The 25,379-nt window shown below is 45.0% G+C and overlaps 1 protein-coding gene across 2 annotated transcripts in view; it reads right to left on the bottom strand.

Moving 5' to 3' along the window:
- Positions 1–243: 243 nt before the first annotated feature.
- Positions 244–25,379, bottom strand: part of MAML3 (mastermind like transcriptional coactivator 3) — a 307,031-nt gene continuing 281,895 nt past the window's right edge. Inside the window, exons 3-5 of one of the 2 annotated variants that reach the window (XM_015624630.3) lie at positions 8,150–8,395; positions 5,936–6,020; positions 244–3,788 (exon numbers count right to left, since the gene is read on the bottom strand). In XM_015624630.3, the coding sequence (XP_015480116.1) occupies positions 2,797–3,788; positions 5,936–6,020; positions 8,150–8,395 (1,323 nt within the window). In that variant the 3' untranslated portion in view covers positions 244–2,796. Of the gene's footprint in view, positions 3,789–5,935; positions 6,024–8,149; positions 8,396–25,379 lie in introns of both variants that reach the window. The other variant, XM_015624629.3, reaches the window with a different exon arrangement.

The following is a 25,379-nucleotide window of genomic DNA, read 5'->3' on the forward strand; positions in this document are numbered from 1 at the left end:
GGATGTGTCAAGGAATGAAATAAAAATACTCTATTTTAAACAAACAGAGTGTATATATATATATATATATATGCATATATATATGCATATATTTTACAGATAGTAGACCCAGTGATATCTGTAGAATTGTAAAAACATATTTACAAATGACTTTTTTTTTTTAAACATCACATATACATCAGCACCATAGTAAGAAAAAAAACGCCCAATCAACCCAAATCTAATAAACTCTTTTCTAGTACTTGATCCCAGTATGGAGTATTTGGAGGAAGCTTTATAAAGACAACAGAGATTTGTCTTCATGGCCATTTATCACCAAGGCCTGTATTTCCCTGATGCACACTGGCTTGCATTGGCTGCTGTGTGATGGATATATGTTTCTAAGTTCCCCTTTCCCACCTCCGTGTTGAGGTGGGAAAGGGGAACTTAGAAACATATATCCATCACACCTCATCCAAGGCACAGGTGCTGTGCTGTCCCCAGCACTGTCCCCTGCCTAGCAGGGTGGCTGCCTCCTCACCCTGTCACAACTTTGTCACACAGGTGTGTGCCCCGTGCTGATGCTGACACACACAGAGCCACAGCAACTGGTCCCTTCAGGGTACTGCTTCTCCTAATGTTTGCCTATCCCTTCTATTCTGACCATGAGATGCTGACCCACAGAATGAACCAGAAACACCAGGCTGGTTCTCCCTTTCACTGAATTAGGGCTCAACCCAGCCTCTACTGAAGCAGCAGGCATGCTAACCATGCTCATCATCCTCAGCAGGAGCTAGAATTTGCCCTTGTGCTGATTTTTAAAAAGGGTCAGCTAAAAGAGACGTGATTAAAGCCATTTTAAAAAATGTAGCAGTCAGGGCAGGCTGGATTGATGGCTCATCTTGAGCACATTAAAAATGCAGGTTGCCCTGCTGCATTGCAGCATTTGGAACAGGTAATTCCTGCCACTAGGCAAGCCCAGCAAGGGAAATTGCTCAAAAGGGAGCTTCAGTGGGGCACTGAGAAGGTTCCAGACTCATTTGCTCTCCCTCTTTAATGTGATGCATGCCTTTGCTCCACAGGAAAAGGCTGATGTGAAGCTGCCAAGTCCCAAGGCCCCTCAGCCTCCATGGAATTCAGGGGCTCAGCATTTGGCATCCCTGGGCCCAGAGAGAGCAGCACAAAAGGAGGTGATCAGGAGCTAGGGAATTGGGACTGGCACTAGTACACTGCTGCAGAATACAACTCATGGCTCACAGAGGCCAGCACTAGCCCAGAGGGTGCTAAAGCTCTGGACTGTGGGTCATGTTAACATTTTTTATATGCACAACTATATAACCTGATAGGCAGCTCTCAGCTGAAAACTCTGAATAGAGTTAATAGGTTCCAGAAAACAGCCTTGAACTGCAGTTTGGGGACCCTGCTGTACACAGAATGGCTGGAGGATTCAGTGTTGTGTGAGATCTATCACAACTTCATGACAAGGCTGCTCAGCACTGGTCCGAACAGTGGAGAGAGTGATACATCCCTATTTTCTAAAACCTTATTTGGGCAGATCCCATGTTTGTAACATCAATTATTTTACCCACTCATTAATGTTCTTTACAGTAGTTCTTCACTGACTGCTGTTCTTTAAATACTGCAGTGAATTTTATTCCAGCAAACTTGGTTTAGAGATTAGATCAAACATCTGTTTAAAACTGAACATATCACATTGAGGTAATACTACCTGTCAAACCTGCACTTTTCTAGAGGGGAGGAGAAAGTCTTCCTGTGTGCCAAACCCTCACTGTATGTTTTCTCATGCCTGTTTTCTCCTCTCCTGCCTGGCCCTTTGTGGCTTGCCTGAAAAAAAAGTGCAGCCAGCTCAGCTTGCTTTACACTGAAAGAACAGGAGGGAAGGGAGTAAATTGAGAACATCCTGAGGAGGAAGGAGAGGGAGGGACCAGCTGAGGAGCTCTGCTAATGTCTCTTGGTACCCCTCAGTCCTTCAACACCCCAGGCAGCTGGACCATACCAAGTGCTCTGACTTGGGAAGCACTATTTCAAGTCCCAAGGGGACTATTCAGTTCATTGAGTTAACCCATCACTAGGCTGTATCCAGCAGCAGTCACATAATCTGCCTTCACAACACTGCCAAATTTATGTTCTAAGCTTGTAGTGGGGTTTATCACTCTGCAGTGAAAACAGTGACCTCTGTGTGATTGGTTAGGTTTGTCATGTGAGTGTTGTGCATTCACTTAGGACAGTCCATAGCCAACCCCACCAGCCTGGCCATGTCTCTCTGAGACCTGCTTGCCCCCGGGGTTAAGCCCTTTTCTGACCAGGGCCTGTGCAATTGCCCTTGGATATCTGTAGGCTTTGCTCCCAGCTCTTCCATCTGCTTCCCTGGAAGCTGCAATGTGCACAGTCATGCAAGGTGGGAGATATTGGGCCCACCCCACCCCACCACAAGGTGTAATGAAGCCTTTTTTTAAGTGGGGAAAGAACAAATTTTCCCAGCCAGATGCAAGAGCTGGCTTTTACAGTTTCCCCATTCTGCTTCACACACACATAGAGTGGGCGCTGCCATGCGACAAAGATTACTTGGTGACAGTTTTGGGATGCTGATGTTTCATGGTTCCCTGAATCTTCCAAAGTTGGCTACAGATCAGCTTGGTTTGCACAATTATAAGCAAAAGGAAAAAGGAAACAAAATAACCCCAAACCAACACAAACAAAACCCAACAATCCAGGCATGGGGAGAACATCTGACTCCCTCTTTGCTTGTTCAAATGTAACAAAACGTAACCAAAGTTACAGACTATACAATCCCATTCACTGGGGGTTTCCAAACAACTCATCAAGTTCTTGAATCCACTCGTCCCCTGGTCTACTCTTAATAATGGAGTCTACAAGGTCTGTGCCCTCTGCCAAACCAGAGAATGACGCCCCTGCTCCTCCATTACTGTAGTTATAAGATATGTCCTGAGTGGGATTCCTCTCATAGGCCTGACCTTGGCTGCTCTGAGCAAAGGTACCACCTGGCATTTGCTGCGTTGGGGGCTGACTGAAGCCTGACATGGCAGGGACCCCTTGGCTTATTGCTGGCATCACCACCGGCCTGGCCTGGCTGGCTGCCTGTTGCCCAGGTAGTGGTTGCAGTAACTGTCTCCCCAGTGCTGGGTTCAGGGCTCTCACTGTCCCACTTGTGTCCACAACTGTCTGATTGAGCCCCTGTGGGAAGTGCTGTTTGGAGAGTTGTGGCTGCCCAGACGGCATCACATATGTGGTACCATTGTTGAAGGGCCCCATTTCACCACTAGTCCTTCCAGGTATGCCTTGCAAGCCTCGCTGCTGCCAGTTTTGTGCTCCTTGAGGGACAGTCCCCATCAGGTTTTGAAGTCGTGGTCCTTGTGGTCTTGGCAAGACCTGGCCCACAGGTCCTTTCATCTGCTGGTGATGCTGGGGAAGAGCAGAGTTTACCAGCGTGTTCTGACCAAAATTGCCAACTATTCCCACTGCTTGTCCAGAGGCAGGCTGCCTCGTTCCCTGGTCTGCGCTGTGTGCCACGTTCATGCCACTTTGGTTTGGGTGCTGCAACATTTGGCTCATCCCTGTGCTCATGCTGTACATTCCTGGCTGGCCGGAAGAGGCATTGCTGTAAGGAGTCATTGCCATATCTGACTGGCCCGCAGTGGTGGGCAGCGTGCTTGGGGTCTGCGAGGGACCCATGACCATCATGCTTACGTTCTGGGCCATCATTCGGGATGTTTTCATGCTCTGGAGCGCTACTTGGTTTCTCACAGCCACTATATCCTGGGGTGAACCTGCACCAAAAAGGGAGGAAGGTAAGAAAAAGCCCACAGCCCTATAAATCTTAATTAACACACTTTTGCGTAAGAGAGAATCTGTAGGAGCTTTCTCAGCAGCACTTATCTTCTTCAGCTACAGCTAATTCAACTTCTAGCAAGCAAATGGGAAAACTTCCACCGGTCTTCTTCATTAGCATCAAAGCAGTTTACCACTTGAAGCTCTCTTTTAAATATCTCCATTGTCTTTCAAAAGTAATCCTTGAAAATGGAAAGGTCAGTCTCAGAAGGCAAATAATTTTTTTAACAGCTCAGGAGGCATAAATGAATGGATTTTCTATAGCATTGCTACTGAGTAATTCTATGGAAAGAAAAATTGGGTTTTTGTGGACAATTAAAGCAGGGAGAGTATGCTAGTGAATCAATACTACAAGCACATTTTACTTCACCTTAGGCCAGTGATGGGAAACCAGAAAATCCTAGCCTTGTTAAGTTCCACACTGTGACAGATAACCATGCTTGTGTCTTACTTTCAGGGGTAGGGAGGAGCTATTGATTTCTGGGAAGCCAGAAGTGCTTCTGTATTTGCTATCTTTAAATAAAGACAATTACCTGTAGCTCAGATTATGCCATGGGTTCACTGTGGATTTGAGTCACTACCAAATACAACACTCAGATTTGAGTCACTAATTGAATGGTCAAATTCTTCAGATTTGAGTCACTGACTAAATACAACACTTGGCAGGTGAAGGTCAGACTGTATGAGGTCCACAATTGCTCCAGGCTCAAATGTTATTAAATGCCAAGTGTAAATATAAAATCATTACTTAAAAGTTCAGAACTGTACAACATAATCTGAATGTTCTTAAATCAGTCCCTATTCGCTGTCCCTCAGTGTCAGACAACATCCCTGAACATTCCTGGGGAGCAGAGAACAACGGTCCCTGTTATTAACAGCAAGTGGTTCACATACTACTTTTGGTTTACATACTACTTTTGTTAACTATTGTACTTGGCATAAGGGACAGGAGATCAGAAGGAGTAGTTAAAAGAGAAATGCAACACATTTCAATGTTTTAGGGCATCTTCTGGTCTCATTTACACATAACCTACTGACCTGGATTACATTCATGTGACTAAAAAGGAAAGAAATTCTGAACAATTTTAATTAGTTCATTTATGAAAATTAATTCCTTGCTCTGTCAGATTAGCCTAAACTCTCTTCTCTGTTTCTTTTAAATAATACATACAAAGGCAGTGTTTCAAAGAAGCATGAATGCAGAGAGATTGTATTTGTGCATCTCAGTGGATGGCTGTTCACGCACATTTCTTGATTTTGGAAATGAATTATTGGGGGAATTAAGTAATTTCATACAGAACTCATGATGCCAATGATAAAAATGAAGAGGCGATTAGAAGCCACTCTGATATATGCCAGTAGAAAAATGGCGATGTGAAATGTCCAGAGTTGCCTCCCTTATTTTCTATTGCATCTACATGGTATTATCATGTGCTTGAGCACAAGCATGTGTTCATTTCATGTCTATATAGAAATCACAGTGAAGACACCCAGCTGATGTTTTGCACCTAAAAAGCTCTGACTTACCTTCATTTCCTAAGCCAAAACGAGTGTATTTACAGTCTTCAGTTACCTGGGAGCACATCAAAATAATACTTGTGCTTTTTTTGAGATAATTTAAAAAATCTCTATTTACATATCAGATATTTCACTGTGTTTTCCACACCTGACATTTATCAGCCCCTTCTCCAGATAAGCATGACCTCTCTGAAATTCTCTGCCCATTGAATTAGATAAAGTGGAGAATGAAGGAGGGGCAAAACCAAGATAGTCAGAAATATTAGCAAGAAAAAAACCTCATAAGAATAGAGGCCAACAATATAAATCCATGAATAAATCCATGTTGTCTGGATGTCAAAGAGGCAAAACAAATGTAAAAAAAAAAAAAGCAGTTTTGCATTTTTCACTCCGGGAAGCAGAAAGGAAAATATAAACTTTACTCAATATGGTAACTTGGCCATTCCTCTTTGGGAACAGCTTGTATTCTTCTTCTGGCACACTGCTTAAACTCTAGCAGTCACAAACTGCATAAGCTTTCACACATTCGCTACCTTAAGGGCAATGACTCCAAAAATTTGACTTTTACCTTGGAATTGATTGACCTGTTGCACTGGATATGGACTTCGCTGTTGATGCAGATGCTGCCGAGGCAAATGTGACTGCTGCTGCATCTGCTGAAAATGAAGGACAGAAAGAAAGCAGAAAAGAAAGAGATGATTAATTAATTAATGGAGTGGTGGCAAACCTGCAGAACTTGCAGTGGTTCTTATCTGGTGAGGTGTTTTGGAGAGACAGGCAGAATCATTTGGAGACCCCTCCTTAGAGCACTTGGGCTATTCAGCACTCAGACTCTTTTTGGCTCAGAAAGGAACATACACTGAGGCCAACATCATTGCTCCTTACTTACAGTCATTTCATCCTGAGCTCTACAGCATGAGCTTAACTGTTTTCAGGCAGAAAGGAGAGGGAGGGATGTGAACGAACTTTGCTTGCTTAGGTGTAAGGGCAACTGTAGCCACACACACATTCCTTCCCTCAGTCCTGCCAAGGTCCAGAGGTTTGTATTCCTGGTGCAAGACTTCACTCCATGTCTGCACTTACAACACTCAGCTGCAAGGACTACTGCATACTGACCCAAACACTGCAGTCTTGGAACATTCCTGAGCCAAAGAAATGGATTACTAAGGCACATTTCCTTTTGTGCTTCAGTGAATGATATTTGGGGAGCGGTGACTGCAAAATGCTGCCTTAATCCAGACCACATTGCTCCTCTGTGGTTGCTTTCTATGAATACTTGTGAATATTTTAAAACAGAACCAAAGGCTGATTATAAAAACAGAGCTTTCAGATGCTGAGGTGTACTCAGCTAAGCTCTTACTGAAAGGGCATGTCTTGCAGCATCATCTGCAGCTGTACAAATACTGTGTCCAAAACTGATGATGTGTAACAAAGGTACGAGAATGGCAGAGATAGGAAAGAAGGAAGTACTAATCTCTGCATTCATAAGTATGTATTACACACTATCAAAAAGAAAGAGGGACTCCTGTTAGGCATGAACTACCCCAAAGCTACGAGCCTGAGGACTGTGACTTTACCACTTTTTGTCTCTGAAAAGTATGTCAGCACATTTGACAGCCTCACCTTGGTGGCTTTTTAACACTTTTAGGCTTGCCTTCAGCATCCAAGTCACTGACTGGGTCTTGGCTTTATGCATGTGAATTGGCCTGATCCATGGGATGCATTACTGCATCCTCACTCTCATGCACTTGTTCATGCTTGAATCAGTTCAGGCATCTTGATCCTAAATATTTCTAGGATCATCCTTTCTGTTCACTGAGAGTAAATTTTTCTCTTTCTCAGGAGCAACAGGAAAAAGGAGGGGGGAGATAATCTGTATTTCTGTGGTTACATGGCATGCATGTGTTCTAACACAAATTTAAGCAAATGGTCTTAAGGTGTTTTTCCTTAGCAAGAGAGGAGAAGCAAAGCCTAAAGCAACTGCTGACCTACTAGAGCATTATCTAAGTAACATTAGGGGGCTGTGTCTTTAAGCTTGGGTATGATCTTGTAGGAACTCAACACTGTGACTTTCCACTGGCTTTCTCTTGGGCTGCTTTAAAACTACAGCTGAATTTAGCACACACCACCATTCAGACTGTGTAGTTTAACATCCATATTGCAAAGCACAGGAGCTCAGGAAGCCAGGTGATAGCTCCAGTGCAGCTCTTCCACCATGCCACTGCCAGAGGTGGTTTTAGTGTTCTCCCACTTCAGTCTCTAGTTCTCCCCTTGCTGCTGTCTCTCCCTTGTATAACCTAATTGCTCCTAGTGGCACTCAGTGAACCAGGTTAAGGAATTGGTCTGGGTAAATAATAACATTTTTCTTTGCTAAGTCTTCTTTTAACTCATTCTTTGTCTCAGATCCCTGTGCAGCTGTGCAGAGATTTTGCTAGTGCAAGACCACAATCAGAAGTAGGGGAGAGGATCTGTGACTGTAACTGCAGCTGAGTCTGTTTCTGCTGGAGTAAATGCACCATTGGATGCCAGGTTAAGAGCTACCTTGTCCAGTGCCTAAAATCCAATATGACTATCAAGCCTACCACTGGAAACACAGGTAATATTTGTCAAGCAAATGGTAGGACTGATACAGTTGCCTCTTCTTTGACAACCATTGCTGAAATACCTTCTTGTGAAGACCACAGAGCAAGAATTCCCAAATCTAGAAGGAAGGGCTGGTGCTGCGCTGTCTGTAGTGCTCATGCTCATCCCAGCATGCATTGGAAACAGACAGATACTGTACCTGCTCTGCTAAGATCTGCTGCTGCTGCTGTTGCTGCCTCTGCTCTCGGAGAAACTGCTGTTTCTGCTGCTCCATCACATGGAGCTGCACTCTCTGCTCGATCAGCATCTGCTTCATGATGGCTGCCTGGGGCTGGCTCCCAAGGAAGGGCCCCCCAGAGCTGGTGCCTGTGACTATGCTGTTGGAGCCTGCCAGGACGGGAGGCTGCATGGGCCCTGTGGGCTGAGACAATCCCACCTGGTGCTCCTGTGCAAAGAGAGATGGAATGCCTTGTTACAAGACGGAATGCTCCATGGGCACAGGAAATCACAACTCACCAAGCTGAGGAGGCACAGAGTCTGTGGGTGAAGCCTGGAATTTGGGGAAATGAGTCTTTGGAAAGATGCTCATGGTTTGTGACTGAGCCATGGACTGCTGCCCACAGGGAATAGATTCCTCTTTTTTCCTGGAATTCAAAGATCCTCATGTAAAGCAGGAGCACTTCATAATTAATTAATAGTGAAATAATGAACTTGTGAGCCAATTTCTTTTCATGCTTCAGAGTCACGTTTTTCTAAACTTTTTCTCCCTTCTCAAGGAGACAAGAATATTTTCTCTCCCTTTCTGTTTCCTTCTCTTCATAACAGCAATTTAACATAGCCCCTGGATTGATGAGCCAAGGCGTTAGGTGCACACAACAATAATGGGAGCTAGTAGCACTAATTCTTCTCCAGAACCTCAGGATTTAACTCCACTATGTGTTTATTCAAGATTTCCATCTGCAGCATTGGACCACGGTGTGTGGCTGCAAGGAATCAGGGCAAACGCCTTCCCTGAACACACCCCACTGTTCCTTCATGTTCCAAATCCATTTTGCTGCCTGTTAGTCCTGGGAAAAGCACCGACGAAAGGTCGGGAGGGAAATCCCAACTCGCGTCCCGGCGGCGGGACAGGATGAGGATCGGGATCTGCGGAGCGCTCCTGGCTCTGCCGCTGCCGGCAGGTGGCGCTGCTCACCCGCCGCCCCGCCCAAGCGGGGCCAGCGACGTCCCGGGGCCTCCAGGGAGCATTCCCGGGAGTCGATCTTCCAAACCGCCCCAGCCCAGCCTGACACTGTCCCGCGGCCAGGGCAAACAGGACTCACGACGTCGCCAGCGCCCCCTAGGGCCCCGGCCCGGCACCACTCCGCCCTTGATGCCGTATTGGAAAACCAGCGTGCCCGGTCCCTAGCTCGGAAGTTAAGAGTCCGTAGAACCTCTGTACCTGATGAATAGAGACAGGCACTTATTCAAAACTACCAACTTGATGGAAAGGACCTGTATCACTTTATCATCCTTTGTGCAAAACCTGATAGGGTGAGGTTCAAATCCATCTGCCTCACCGGGCTTTTGAGTTATGTCAGTCACTGTGTGATCTGGGCATACAGAAAGATGATCTTGCAGCACCCACCCCAACCCAGTCAGGGAAAGGGTTAAGTTCAGTGCTGGAGTGTACCTTGGGAAATGAGGACCAGCCTTTCTGCATGAAGGTCAGGTTTTCAAGGACCATCCTGAGGAAATAACAAAATATAGTTTGTCCACATCTCTACTTTGCACAGATACTCCCTGAAGGGTTCTCTGCTGAAAGGCATCTCTCCAATATTAAGGTTCTTTCCACTCTGAACATCTATCTTGGTTTGAAAGTTCTCTCCCTGTTCCTCTTTCCACTTCTCCCCCAGTCCCATCACCCATTGCACTTTTCACTTTACAACCTGATCAAGCACAATCCCTGCAGCATTCTAAGAGCCAGGGCTGCAGCAGTGGCTAGGTCTCCCCCAAGGCGGGGTCAAGGAATTGCTAAGGATTCCTCTGCTGCTCCTGCACCAAAGCCTTCACTCACCCCTGTCACTGAGCTCCTGCTTTCTTTGAGGGGGACATATATTTATTGCCTGCCTTTAGCAGAGCTGATGGCAAAGGCTTTTTCCTACCACCTCCTGGCCCTCCCCTGGCTTCTGATGAGGTCATCAAGCTACTAATTGCATAACTGATGCACAGAACTATCCTCTGTTATACTGGGATATGGGCCAACCGCTTCCATTTATAGACAAAACCAGGGCCACGCTGCCAAATAATGGAGCTTTTGCTGCAGCCACTACAAGGCAAAGAAAAAGGAGAAAAACCTCAGGAGCTAAAGGGCATGCTGTGAAGTGACACCCCTTGGAGCTTCCTCTGCGAGCTTCAGTGCACAGCTGCCTTTGGGGCTGCAAGTACTCATTGAATTGCTTTAAAAAAAACTTCCTATAGAACTCGTGTCCTGGCTCTTAATACACACATGGGTGTAGCTCACGGCATGCAGAAAGCACTCCATTCTCTGATGGATTATGTTATAAATCAGTTCTGGAGTTTAAAAGGAAGAAAGTTTTGAAAGGGCAGCTGATGTGAGTCTGATGCACTGTGCAGCAACTGAAGGAAGCATGAAGATCAGTGCACAGATCCAGTGTTGTCAGTTTAGTCATTTTGAGGTACATCATGAAAACTTCCTTTTGCTGTTAAAGTCAGGCCTTCTTCATCTAGATCACCCTCCTGCCCAGAACATTTCTTCTCCTTTCCTTTTTTTCCTTGGCAAAAGTTCTTCCCAACTGATGATGAAAAGCCCTTCTGAGATCACTGGGACAAGGACAGCCCTGGGTTGTGTGTCCTGAAAATAAGAGCACAGCCCAGGCAAAAGGTCTCTGCAGGCAGTAAAATGCTCCCTAGCACCTGGGAGCAGAGGTCTTTCCCATAGCTTTAGCTCTGCAACCTGGCACTGCTGCTGTTATCCTCTGAGGGGAGTGTGTGGAAATGACACCTGGCAATGGACTATGTGGCAGGGAATTGGGGATGAAGGAAGCAACACGACTCTATGAGGCTGCCTTTTACAAACAATGGCAGCTCCAGACCCAGATGCAGTCTCACCACAGGAGCAGAACACCAGGTCAAGCAATTCAGGCTAAGTGCAGCACTTGCACACTTACAGAGCTTAAAACCCAAACTAATCCAAACTTCACTGGACAACCCTCTTTGCTCCTGCTCTGTCTGACTGCTCCCTAATCCTCCTACTGCACCATGAACCTTCCTGCCCCTAGACTTCCTGTTCCTCCTCATTCCCTTCTATCCCTTTCTCCTTCCTACACCCTCTGCCCAGCCTCTGTATTTTCCTTTCTCCACCAACTGTAACTGCTGCCTCTTGCTTCACTCTCCAGACATCCCCATCAGCACCCAGCCTGTAGCTGCATATCACCCTTGCAGCTACATATCATCCATGCTTGTCTCCCCAGTGGCCCAAGCTCACAGCTTGGCTCACCCTGTATCTCCCAGGGATCTGCAGCAGAAAGGGGACTGCCCAGCTCTTTCCCCCAGGGTTCTGTGCTCATCTGTACATGTGGGCATGTGTGTATACGGGTGCCCTGTGGGCAGGTAGTTCCTGAAGAGAGTGACAAGATGCCATGGAAGGGGAAACCGATTGCATTCTCAGGTTGTAGTATCTGGGAAAATGGTACAGTGGGATTTCTTATTTTTCACCCTGGCTCTTTTTAACACCATTCAAAGCCACTGTGCTGCTCTCAGGCTGCAAACAGCTCTCTCCTGCTAACAGTGGCTCGAGCAGGGTCACAGGTGTTCCTGTTGGGAACAATGGTGCTGCAGCTCTGCTGTAGGGTCTTCACCAAGGGACAGTTGAAGCCAAGAGCTGGTTACATAAAGGGAGGATGGTGCCAAGGCCTCTCAGCTATGACACAGAGTGAGTTCAAACCCAGGATGGTCCTGCCTCAGCCTCCAGGGAGCCCTCCTGCCCCTGCAGCCCCAGCTGTCCATTTTTAAAGCAGCCCAGGACAGAATTAAGAGCGTAGCCCCTGGAGGCAAAAGCAGGTATTGAATGCCTGTTCACAGAGCCAAAAAGCAGCCACTGTTTCTAAATGGTCAGCATAACATACCTGGACAGGTTTGTAGAGCTGCGGGTCACTGGGTAAGATGAACTTGTGCAGGGATCTGACTGCTTACTTAATGCCTCCACGGGAGTTATCCCCTATGGATAATCCAGTCCTTAGATAAACAACAGGAAGATAAATCCTGTGTCCTCCCAGTGTACTTCCAGGGCTCTGCTGGAGTGATGGAATATTCCACAGGAGCTCAGGGTAACATGTGTGATATGCACAGTTATGCACAGTAAAAGGATAACAAAGGGGAGTGGAAATTAGGTTTTCTTCTTTGTCTCAAATCTTATGTGCCTCTTCTTTATCAGGCAGTAATTTATTCCTTCTGCATGTCATTCAATCACCCAACTGCAGCTAAGAGCAATCACACAATTTCCTTTCAGAACAAGCAGAATGAGCACCAGCTGAAGCCCCAAGAACCAGGCAGGGACACCCAAGCCTACCCATCATCCCTCTGTGAGCAGCCTGATAAATGTGGAGGAGCTAGCTCTGCTCCTATTGAAGGCCAGGGGCATGAAGTGTCACCTCAGGGGAAAGGGGGCTGTTCCAGGTAACTTCTAGCAGAAATCAAGAGAGGGTGGATATTCCATATCTGGGAGCAAAGTGTTGCCTAAAAAGCTGAGAGAAACACAGACTGGAAAGCAGGGTGTGAATGTGTAAAATGGACAAACAGGTGTAATTTCCTGTGCCTTTCTCTGTCATGTGAGCGAATGGATATAGAATATCAAAAGCAAATAAAAGCCAGGAGGTATCTTCCCCTGCACACTGCATCAGAAGTATGACACTAGAAAAATGTATACAATCAGACATCTACATTTTAGAGTCAGAGCAGAAAAAGTAGACAAAAAATTATTTGAGACAGAAATAATAAATAAATAAATTAATGAGCCTGCCAGTGAGTGACTTAAAGAGCTCAATCCATTTAGCTTGCCACAAAAAGAATGGAGAGATGCTCTGACCATAGCGGATAAAAATACCTTAATGAGGGAAGAAATTCCTTAAAGATCTCTTTTATCCAGTGAAGAAGGCAAAACCAGATACAAGGACTGGAAGCTGAAGACAGATTCAAATCAGAAACAAGAATCACATTTTTACCCTCTGATTCCATTACCCATCAGAATCATCAGAGAAATGGCAGATCTCCACAATTTGATGTCTTCAAGGATGAATGCCTTTCTGGATAAACACTAGAGTGGAATGGAATGGGTGTGATGTACAAGGTAGAAGAGCATTGTCCGTCCTCATCTCTGCAGAGCCCTGTCCCCTGTGCTGGGGACACAGGCACTGCCTACATGTCTGTGTGTGTGTCTATGTGTTAAGAAAGGGCATCTCCAACCTATTACTGGGATCAAAAATATTACTCTATTTCTATACACTAGGTTACAGTAAAACATCATCTCTACTCAGTGTTTTCAGAGCAGCCTGAAAGCCCCTACACTCCCTCAGAAATATTTCTGCTGAATTCCTTGTAATGTTGTGACTTCCTGTGTCTCGCAGGGATCATAATCATCTCTCTAAATCACACTGCCCACAACAAAGCCACCTTTCTCAGAATGGTACCATCTGACAGACTAAGGGAATTACAAATCCACTCATGTCAGACTTCTGGGGGTGTTTTTTGCCTCAGAAAAAAACAGTGTATAGGATGAAGGGATGGAATATGCTGGTTCTCAACTCCAGCTCCAGCAGCAGGCTCAGCAGAGCAGATTGCTTTACCTATTTTCTCTGTCATCCAGCCTCAGGAAAGGGCTGCAAACCTCTCCTCTCCCCCAGGCCCCTGGTTGCCATGGTCTTTCATACAGTATCTGAGCAAACAAGATTACTCTGATGTTTGACACCAGACCTCTGCCTCCAGCCCATTTGTTTTCATTTCACCTCTCTTCACCTGCATCTCGTCTCCCTATGTTTTCCATATAGTTTATTCTGCTCACAGAACAAACAGGATCTGTCAGACTTTGGTGTGTTTTTGTTTTCTGCTAGGAATTTTCCAATGTCTTAATTTCTGGTGATGAAGTAGGTAATAAAGGGCTCTAAAAGGGGCAACTGTTTTTCTGATACTGTTTAAGAGCTAAAGGCCAGCAGAAGTCCTTCTCAAATGAGGAGGAAGGGCTTTGCTGGCACCTCTCCCCACACTCACTGTGTTCCAGCCCAGGTGTTTAACTCCACAAATCCTGAGCACAACTCCTGTAATTCAGGAATGATGGGATTCAGGAATGTAGCATTTCAACAGAAAGCCACTGAACTTCAACCAGCCTAAAAAACCAGGCTCATTTTCTCTTTTAAAAAATAATAGCTGTGGTGATTTCTCCCTTCCCTCAAGAAAGAAACCTTTGCAGGGGAAATCACTCCTGCTTTCAGTTTTGTTTGTCCCCAGTTTCACCAGCATACCATAAGACTATGGTATGCAGTGTAAGGATATAATAGTTGGGTTTGTGCACTGAGAAGTATTAATTTATCTAAAATAACTATTTTCCTTGTAATTGCAATTTTAATTTGTCTTATTATTTTTAGGAGAAAGAAAAAAAAAGTGCATCAGCTCAAATTCAACCCAAAATAGCCTCTTTAAATATGTATCTTAAAAAAAATAAAAAAGGATAAATAAGCACTGGTCCCCAGGCAAGCCTGGTGGCAGGGAGGGAAGGAGAGCAAGGATTTGAAGAAACACTGAAGTGCCCAACCTTATATTTTAGGTATATTGTGAAGGTTGTAATTACTGCCCTCAAAGACTGCTGCATGAAGCTGTGCTATCATGGCATTCCAGAGTGTGCTCTACCACTCCGAAAGCAAGAGGAAACCTTCAGGGAGCAAAAGGCAGGAGAAGGGAGTTGAAAACCTGGCCCACACCAAGGCTTTTTCATGCCACATCCCTGCTGCCTTCTCCCACAGCTGAGGGCTTCAAAGGATACAAAACAGCCCCTCAAGAGGGGCTGGGACTTGCCATTTCCGTGCCAGCTCAGCTCTATCTTGGTAGATTTCCTGGAACTTTGGAAACTGGTCCTGGAGAAAAATTGTGAAAGCTAAGCTCATGGAAGCCATTGGACCCTGAAGCCTGATAGAAATTCTCCTGCTGCAGGTTTTAGCTTTAATCAATGCCCCCCTTCAACCCCATCCTGGAGCAGAGGGAGGAAAGCTAATGTGAAGCGTAAGGATAATCATGACTAGAGAGCCCCTGGAATGAGGGAGAAAAGAAAAATGGAAGATGAAAGCAGGCAAATGGTTTAAACAAACACTCACACAGGGCCAATGAAAAGGGGGAAGAGTGGGAAAATGACACAATAAAAATAAATGCTGTAAGAGAAAGAAAAGCTTCTAAGCACACACAGGGAAAAAATATGGGGCTTGGAAAAAGCAAAAGTGTAAGAAAAAGATGCTCTAATGCAGCTCTCTAGAAGTTAACATTCTCCATTATCAGGCAGCCCCTTTCCTTCTAATGGCCTGAGCCTGTACCATATTATCACCTTGGACCCCACGGAGCTGGCTGTTGAGGTATTTTGAAGAGCCTGGCTCTAGCTCACACCTAGCAGAAGCTGCCTGAAGTCTCCTGTGGATGACTGCAGAGATTATTTTTTTTTATTCTAGCTGGACTTTTGTTAAACTTCCTCTCAGTTGTTTTGTTTGAGCATAAACAAAAGGTATTTTTTCACACTTAAAGGTGTTTTTCAGATCCTTTTATTTGTGCTGTGATAAATTAAATCTTTCATTTTTAGAAATTCCAGCTTGGCACTTGTGTTGCTCCTCAGCAAGCAGTGTGTAATTTGCCAAGTCTGAAAGAATCCTGGCTGAGAAATAAACACAGTGGTCCATATGCTCTCCTTCCCATATGCAGAGGGCACCTTACCTCAGAAACTGGGAAGAAGCAGCAATCACCCCCATGGTGTTGATTCTGCCAAGGCAAAAAAAAAATATCCACAGAAAAGCTTACGGCAAAGGCTCTCACAAAGTAGTCCTCTTCCTGCATGGCTGCAGGGACCTCTCCTGCACTGTTCCTGACCCTGTGACTGGTCTCTGGCCTGGTAGGAATGCAGGGAGGGGTCAGGGAGTGTGTCCACCATGTCCCTGGTGCTCGCAGTAAAACTGCACTGTCTTCCTGGGTATTTTCTGGCACAGCTTGGGAGCACTCTGCAGCTCTCAACTGCTTCTTTCACACTGCATTCTTCTCCCTCATCCACACTGTGCCCTCAGGAGAGGGAGATCACACACCAGCAGGACTGGGTGAAGAGAGGGCTTCCTTCTGCTCTGTGCCCATACAGGACACAGAGGGTGAGTGTACTTTGGATCACTCAGTTCCCTGGTGGGTTTCAGCAGATTATGAGTGGGACTGATAAAAGCATTGGTGCTTATGAAGAATGTTCTTCTGTACCCATTCATGCATAAATTTCACGATCTTCCTCTGCCTGACAGTGACTTCAAAGAGCTGGAATAACTCACTTGCCTTGTTTGCATGTGCTTATCTGTGCAGCGCCTCTGGAGGTAGGACTTCTGTCTCAAATCAAAAGCCGCATATTTCAATAAGGTAGCCAGCAGGCTCAAGGGAAGTGGTCCAGCTGCCTGGCAAAGCAACAGAATCTTTTCTGTGGTTTCACATAACTAAATGCTGATAAACCAAGCTGGTTGGGATGGCACAACCAGGTGTAGGATTTCATTAGCTAGTTCTTTTAACATCCTTGAATCCAAGCCACCCAGACCACCTAGTTTGAGCATTTGAAACTCTTTTGATTTTTCTTCCCTCTTGGATGTGGTCTTTGTGTTTCCATTAGCCATCTGGCTTTTACTTTGACACAGTCATCTTAGTCCTACTGAAAACTGAGTTAAGGCATTCTGATTTGGGCTATACCTAGCTTGTTTTTAAGGTCTTTAACCTTGACATGTCCAATACTGTATAGCTCCCTCCATTAATACAACTAAGGAAAACCTCACAATTGAATTAATTTCCTTTTCACGGCCTAATTCAAGCTGAAGTTTTAGAAGAACTGATTTTATCCCTAGACTTCTAGGTCTCTAAAGCATAGCTTGCTTTGCTGATCGAGCCCTTATTAATTCTTTCTGAGGCTTTCTAGATGGCCTTGATACCTCTTCAGCTTTAAATTTTCTCTTTCTTTTTTTTCCTTTCTTCCACAACATAAATGCTTTTTTTGCCTCCTTCTATACTGCCACCTTTCTAATGCCTACTTATCTTTGCCAGCTTAACTAGCCCTCCCAGCGCAACCCCAGCTGCCTTTTGCAGCCTTGGACTCACTTCTGAAGCTCTGTCTTCACCAGAGACAGGTCTTTGCACAGGATTGATGTTTATCTTTCCTGTGAGAGACTTAAAGCAAGACATGATCTCCTTCTACCCCCACTTCCCATCCTGCCCAGCTCTCTGCTCCTGGCCACAGAGGAGGTGGCCTCATCAGTGGTCCTCAGCCCTTATTCTTGTACTGGCAACCTCACTGGGTCCTGGGTCCTCTCTTATCACTCTTGCGCCCATCTGCCTTCTCCTTTTTTTTATATCTCACTCTCCTCTTGCTCTTTCCCATTGCTGCACAATGTTTATCTTAATGCTTAAAAAAAAAAAAAAAAAAAAAAAAGAAATTCCAAACAGACCTTGTTTCCTAGAGACTCTCCAGCTCTTATTCTCTATCTCTTCTCACTGTCAGCTCTAAGATTATTGAGTCTGATGATGATGATTTATATGATTAAGACTGAATTTAGGCTCAAACACACTCTTGTTCAAACAGGCTTTCACATCTCTCCTGTCACAGAACCAGAATCACAGAGTTTCTAATTTTCTTTGTCTGGCTGCAGCTCTGCACTACCCCAGGCTCTCTGCATAGCCTGTCAGCTCCTTCTGGAAATCTGGTCCTCTTTTCCCAGTGCTCCTAATTGACTCCAACACCTTCCTTTGCTTGCTCAGGGTTACTCAGACTAGTTTGTCACTGCTCAACCTCCCACCTGCTGCTGTTCTGTGGCTCTGTGTCCTCCTCTCTTGTCTCCTTTCCTTATTCCCTGTGTCTCAGAGTGAGTTGTCCCCCTGTACACATTCAAGAACCGTCTCTGAACCAGTGACTCACCGACCTGCCTCTCTGTCCCTGGCCACTTCCTGTCTGTTCTGACTAAAATCATGCTCTGCCTCGGGGATTATCTTGTGGATATCTGTCAGCTCAAGCTCAAAACAGGCTCTCATCTTACTCCCTAGGCCTGGTCTCCTTCCTGTTCCTTCAGTCCCTGTGGGTAACACCATGGCTGGTGTTATGTGGGCAACACGACTGGCTGTCACTCAGTTCATGGCCTGATTGTTATCTGTGCCCCCACACTCTGTGCAGTCCCATAGCCAGGCTCCCACTGTCTCACACCCTGACACTTGCAATCGTACCTTGCTTGTACACTGACCAAGTTCTGCTGTCCTGCTCATTTTTTTTGCCTGTCATCCTGCCCATGCCACCTCTCTACTTGTCACTTGGATTCCCTTTACTCTGGATTTCCACATTCTGCCTTACTCCCAAATTCAGCTGCAGCATATGCCACCTCACACATCATCTTTCACTGCTGAGACTCTGTCACGTGATCATAACCCACTCTTTTCCACATGTTATATTTTAGCTAGAAGTGCCTTCACTTTCCTCCCTGCTGGATCTCATTCTTGGGAGGAGAGTCTCCAAATCACACAAATCTGACCTTGAACTGTGCCCCTATACTATCCTATAACCAAGGATAGTTATATTTGTGGAAGTTTCTGTCTCCATGATGTCCAGACATCTTCTGTATCCATGTACTCCCTGGAGTGTTTTTCTCCCTGCATTATAATCTTATCTTACTCTTAGGTTAGAAGTATTTGTGGGGAAGGAAACATATTTACATCCTGCAACTGCAGAGACCCCAGAACAATGAGACTCCTAAACTGGGACTACAGCTCAGAGGTGCAATAAATAGTGTAACAAAATCCGTCTTCAATCTGCATATAGCTAAAGACACTATTTTATATTCTGTAGGTGTGAAAACACCATTATTTCATTGTGGCCTTGCTTTGCTACTTCTTCTCTTAAAGAACATAATATAAGGATGAGCTATTGTGTGCTGAAAAAGACAGGAAATGTTAAATTACAGTTCCCATGGCAATTATAACTCAGCCCCCTCCAGTGCAGTACAAAGGTTATCACCATGTACAATAACAGGGGATGCTGAACACATGCAAAGTGACCAAATTACTGTTGTGGCAGATAACCAGGTCTTTGAACTTCTGTGCAGGTAAAATCTTAGGCATTTATTGGGCTTTTAGTATTTAAATCTGGAAATGTGAAGTCCATTATCCTATAAATAAAAGTCAGAATTATGTTGTATTGCAAGTAGGTGGTGCTGGCTTGGAGTCCTCCTTGAAGAGACACAGCTAATGGAAATAAGAAATATTTTCATTACTTTATGAGCTCTGGTAGCTGTCAACTGAGAGGCATCTGCCGATCAGAGAAATCTGGGGAGACATCAGTGTGTCAGAACAAGTGAAAAGACTTGACACAGAAGACACATTTTTGTTGAGCAATTTCCTTTTGCACTTCTGGATAAATTCTACATTTCACATGCAATTCACAAACCAACAGCAGCACTGCTAATTGGTGCAGTTGCCATTCAACTCTGGTGCCTTGGTTGAGCTATCACTAATGGGAAAGAAGACTACAATCTTTCTTTAGAAAAAAATGCAGCAATTATCTTCCAGACTTTGAGTTATGTTCCCCCTGCCCCCACTTTCATCCTAGTAATTTCATGATACCAGTAACTTAAAAAGGCCATGGAATAAAAAAATGCAAATGCCAGAAAGGTCCTGATGGAGTTATTAATTTAAAACACCACTGTTTGCAAAGAATGATGCCTTTTATTAATACACCCTGCCATCACTGTGAATTTGACCATGTCTCAGGGTCCCAATGCAAAGCTGTATGTGTATCTGAAAAAAAAACCCAGTAAGTGGCAGAGCACTGGTGATTCAAATCCCAGTCACCAAACCAAGGCTGTGCTCTGCAAAAATCTAAAATGCTAATGGAATGACACAACCCTTCTGCTGCCTCTTAGGTGATATTAGAAGTTATTTAACTGAAAACAGGGCAGATCTCCCATCCATCATTCTTTATCCTTTCTAAAGCTGACTTTTCTGAGAAAAGGAAAAAGCATCCATAATGCAGCTTTCTATTACCACTGCTCAGAATGCTCAGGCAGCTGCGGCACAGCTGAAGGAAGGTTTGGCTGACTCATTTTCATTAGTTAGATGGCTATTTTTAGGGAACATTTCCTCTAGGCCCCTACAGTGCAAAATCCAAAGGAGTTAAAGACATTGGCAGGTGCATAGATTTTTGGCGACCTCCTCTAGCTGAGCATTCACATTTTCTTACTACATTTTTTCATAATGTATAGTGAAAAAGGGAACAACCCACAATTAAATATCTTCCAAAGCCACTTTGATACCTTTTCTATTCAAATGCTCAATGAGAAACTAATGTGCGATAGCAAAAAACGTAACAGCATGAGAAAAACTATACAGATGCACCTAGAGCTAAATAAAACTGATTCTGAAGAACTTGGTGCTAATGGCGTATTTTGGTTGCATCTCTATGGATGAATAAGTGTCTGTAATGCACTTGCATTCTGACCTTGGTCTTTCTGCAGCTGCAAGAATCTCATCCCCTTTCTTGCTTCCCTTAAGGTCTCCTTGGCCTCATCCTAAGGGTCCAGCCTGACTGCTGTAGAAGTCAGTAGCAAAAGCCACATCTTATCCACATCTCCCAGCTGTGCTCTCTTCAGAAGGAATAAGAAAAGCTACAGTTAAGCCAGGAACTCCCAATCCTGATCACAAGAAGTCTGTCCTGGACACTGATGTTGCTTTATTTTCTGCAGTGAAGCACAAAAGCTGGTTGTTAGGCAAATTCCTGTTGTACAACTTTCTAGTGTAAGTGCCTCTGCTTGGGCTTCCTTCTGCAACACCCTGGGTTACTGGCACAGCAGTTACTTCCCTGAGACTAAATCCTGATTTCGAGGGCAAATTATTTTTAGTCTGACTGCACAGTCTTCTTGGTACTCAGTGCTATGCATACCCTCTGCTCCCCAGGCTGAATTAGTTGGTATTTGGGGAAACGGGCTGGCTGGGAGGTCTGTGCATGCCCTGTCCCAAACAAAGGTCCCTCTCTGAGCATCCCACCGGTATTCACCTGGTGAACCATAGAAAAAGGGAGGCTCTGGAATCCACAGTGATGGGTTGCCTCCTTCCTTTCCTTCCTTTCCTTCCTTTCCTTCCTTTCCTTCCTTTCCTTCCACCTACTTTATCCTTTGTCTGCAATCAAAAGACTTTTCCTGAAGAGCTGATATGTCAAACCCTTCACAAAGCAAATCCAACACTGGCTCTGTGAAACCATGGGCTGTACTTCCCAATGATAGAGCAGGGCTCCAATTTACCAGCACAGGGTGTGGCTGTTAGCTGTGAGTCTAAAAATACTGCAGAAGATAGCTTTGGACCTCTTAATGCCTTATTTCTGATATGTGGAGGGACTGGGGAGTTTGCAGCTTCTCACCTGCTTAAATATAATTCACTACAAAATATCAAACAGATGCATTCAGCCCTTTGTAGACATATCATTACCTTATGGGTTCATGTAACATCTGCATACTGGCAGTACACCTAGCTGATGTGTGGGAGTCTCCAGTGTTTCTTTTGTTCTCTAATGAATCCTTCTTTTATTTAGCTCCACCTCCCCTTAGGTTGTAGCTGTAACTTTGTCATTAGCATCTGAATTTTTTTCCCTCCAAAACTACCTACAATACTGCAATAGACTGGGCACCTAGTAGGAAACACCTAAATGAATCACAGTTCTTACTTCAGATGGGTTTAATAGCTCTGGGTCACTTTTCAGCAGAGCTGTTGCTTCATTAGTAAACTTGGTAATCAAATATGCACTCTAACACCATGTAAGGTGAGATTCCTGTGCCATATTCTAGCTGGTAAACTGAGTTCATAATGTTTCAAATAAAAGATGCAGTGATCACTTGTTGGGGGTTGGGTGTCCTTCCCTTTGGTTCTGTCTCACCTATGGAATTTTTTGCCCATTAGTTGCAGGGAAAACTGCTGGTACTTGTTGGGTGTTTGAGAAACACAGGGAGTTGGGCTGGGGGACAGGGGAGGGGGAGGGTGACAGCAGTTGGGGGCTGGCTGGTTTCTTGGGTTGGAGAGCGAGACACTCTCTTGGAGCTGCTGTGGCTGGGAGAAGGGAATTCACCATCACCCAGACGGAGCTGCTACTTCTTCTTCTCCTTCTTCCTTCTTTGTTTGTGGGCCTCGCACCCCAGGACATCACCGTGTATCACCAGCCACCACCGCAGAGCTGCTGATACACCTCATCCACCAGCCCGGGATCTCTGCTCATCCCCACTGTTCCAGCCAACTGTTCCTCAGAGCCCTGCAGGAGCACCGGGACTGCCCGCCCGAGGAGGTTTGTGAAACAAAGCCTCTCCTCCATCCCTTCCCGTCTCGGCTGAGAAGGCTGTCATGGGGTCCCTGGTTCTGTTTTTTTGTTAACGCTGTAGTTATTGTTGTTTGTTTGCCTGGTTATAAATACTAGTAAAGAACTATACTATTCCTATCCCCAGATCTCTGCCTGAGAGCCCCTTGAGTTCAAAATTATAGTAATTTGGAGGGAGGTGGTCTACATTTTCCTTCCAAGGGAGGCTCCTGCCCTCCCTAGCAGACGCCTGTCTTCTCAACCTAGACATCTGTCCTGGGGTGACTTTATGATACTGGTATCCCAAATCATCTGGTTTATGTTATATATTAAGTTTTGCACCTTTAAGACTGGCTCTGAGAGCAAGAGTGGGGGGAAGAAGAAGCGTGCAGGTTGTGTTAAGGAAAAACATCACTCCCACACATCCCGCTCCTGGACTGTGGTGTCTGCAGCATGGACAGACGGTGGGACAGAGCTTCTCTCTGGCTTTTAGTTAGTTTTAGATAGCTGAGGCCGAGGAGTTCCCTGTTTTTTTTTTCCCTCCTTTTTTTCTCTTGGATCTGTGCAAGCCTGCTCTAGACTGAACACCCAGCCAAACCACGGGAGCTCACGCCTGTGGTCCACCGGGGCCTGGGCCTTGGCACTTTCCAGCGCCGAAAGGACTGATAAGGACCTGAGCGAACCGAGCTACATCATGTGAAAAGGACTTTTCTTCCTAGACTTGCCATCCCATCGAACAGCGAGAGGTTTTATTATTTAATATTATTCAATTTCTGTTAAATAAACAGCTTTTTCCACTTCTCTCCAAGAATTTTTTTTTTTCCTTTCCTGGACCAGTTGGTGGGGAGGGGGCATTTCCTTGGGGAAATCCCCATTTGGAGTTATCCTCCCTAATTTGCCCTAAACTAGGACATTGCTACTAGGAGTCTCACAATTTTTCTGAGTCTCTGAAGATTCTTATCTGCTTCTTAGTGTCCAAAAATCAAAGCACTCAGGCATCTCAAAGTACCTCCTGAAAATGTTGAGCTCTATCCTTTGGGTGCAAACGTTTTGTTGAATTTTCACTGGATTTAGACATAATTACCCTACACCTGATTTTCTAGATATTATGTATGAAAATACACATGTAAGAGTGAGATATCTCTGGCACAGACTGGCAGCTGTGGTGTCCATCAGAATCACCATCCATCTCGATGCTGGCATCTGTCTGGGCTTTACCAAAAGCTACCAACAAGTTCTGGAAAACAAGCAGTCGAAGATGCTGCTAAGGATCTGCGACCACAGATAGGCACAAAGACAGAAAGACTTTATCCATTCGGTTGTGAATGAAATGCAGTGGGAGTTTTGCTTTTAGAAAAATGCCAAGTTTATATTCACTGAGTTACTGTGCTGTCTCAGTGGCCTCACTCCAGGTCTCTCCAAGGTTGCTAGGCCTCTTCTCCAAGACATCCTAGGGACTGCCAGAGATGGCAAATGCCCAGGGTGTGATCTGGAGCATTTCCTCTGTGAGAAACCCAGCAGTCAGGCAGGAAAGCCACACCACTGGCAGAAATGTTGGGACTCTCCAGTGCTGTGCTGCTTTTACACATCATGGATATATCTGGCAACTCCACTGCAGTACTCACACTTCCTTGTTCTGCAGCCAGAATACCTGTGCACCATAGTAAGGCAGTTCAGCTGTATAAAAAGGATTGGGATTCTTAGCATGGTGACATATATCTAATGTTGTCAGAGATCTCCAGATTGTAACAGAGTCATCAGACTTAAGAGTTCAGTTTGTCACTGCAAAAACATCAGCTCCTTGAAAAGCAAAACACATTAACAATGTGCATTGTTGCCCTATACTCATCAACCAGAAGTATTATTATTATTTAACTGTAAGTGGCATGTTTTCTTTGCTGGCTTCCTTCCAAATTAATCTGTTACTCTGAGCTGAGGTAGTAGTGTGTGTTTTCACTGCTTACAATGAGACATTTTTTTCTTAAGAGATATAAACACACCATTGCCTGAAAAAGGCATGGTGACAATGCTCCGGAAAAGAATCCAAGCATAAATGAACCTCATTCTTCCTCTCCCTGACATTTCATAACCAATCCTGCAGCAAACTCCAGCTCCTTTGGCTAGCCACTAAAATCAGCAAAGATGCAAGCCAAGGCAGAGCCACAAGCCTTCAAAAGCTGCTGGGGGAAGTGGTACAGGAAGCTCATGGAGTGGCCCTGTCTTCCTGGTGTTCCACCTCACAGTAGACCATGAACCTCTGCCCTGTAGCTCTCCATGGTGACTGTAAGTGCAGTGACATAGTTGTCACCTGGAAGCACCTTTCCTTTGGAAAACCAAACAGCTTCACACTCACAAAGATCAAAAGCCAGATGCAAATACAGAGGAGGAAAGCATCTTCAGCAGGTGCTGGGCATAGACACAACTGTTTGCAGGGGAAAATGACTGAAGATTTATAATGGCAAAATCAAGGTGCACAACCTAAAAGACTAATTAGCTTTATTTCATTCTCTCAAAATACTTCCTTATGATCTAAATTGGGTGGCACCAATTTGGCAGTTTTAATCATTGTATGTGAAACAAGCCAGTGTTGTGTGTCTCATTTCCAGGTTTTTACTGTTATCATCCCTCACTAAACTTGATCTGTTTCAAAATTTACTTTCTCATCTTTCTTAAAGGCTGTGGCTTTGTGTGGCAGCGGCCTCAGGGGAGACAAAGAGTTCCATTGTCCCACCCCAAACCCCTTGTGAAGGGCGGCCCAGGTGCTCTGATTGGGTTTCAGTCCCTGGGGGTTCTCCCTTGCTGTGTTTCTGATGGTTCCTGACCCTGAACTCCACCCTCGGGGGTGGGG

The sequence above is a fragment of the Parus major genome, chromosome 4, assembly GCF_001522545.3.
Source record: "Parus major isolate Abel chromosome 4, Parus_major1.1, whole genome shotgun sequence".
NCBI lineage: Eukaryota > Metazoa > Chordata > Aves > Passeriformes > Paridae > Parus > Parus major.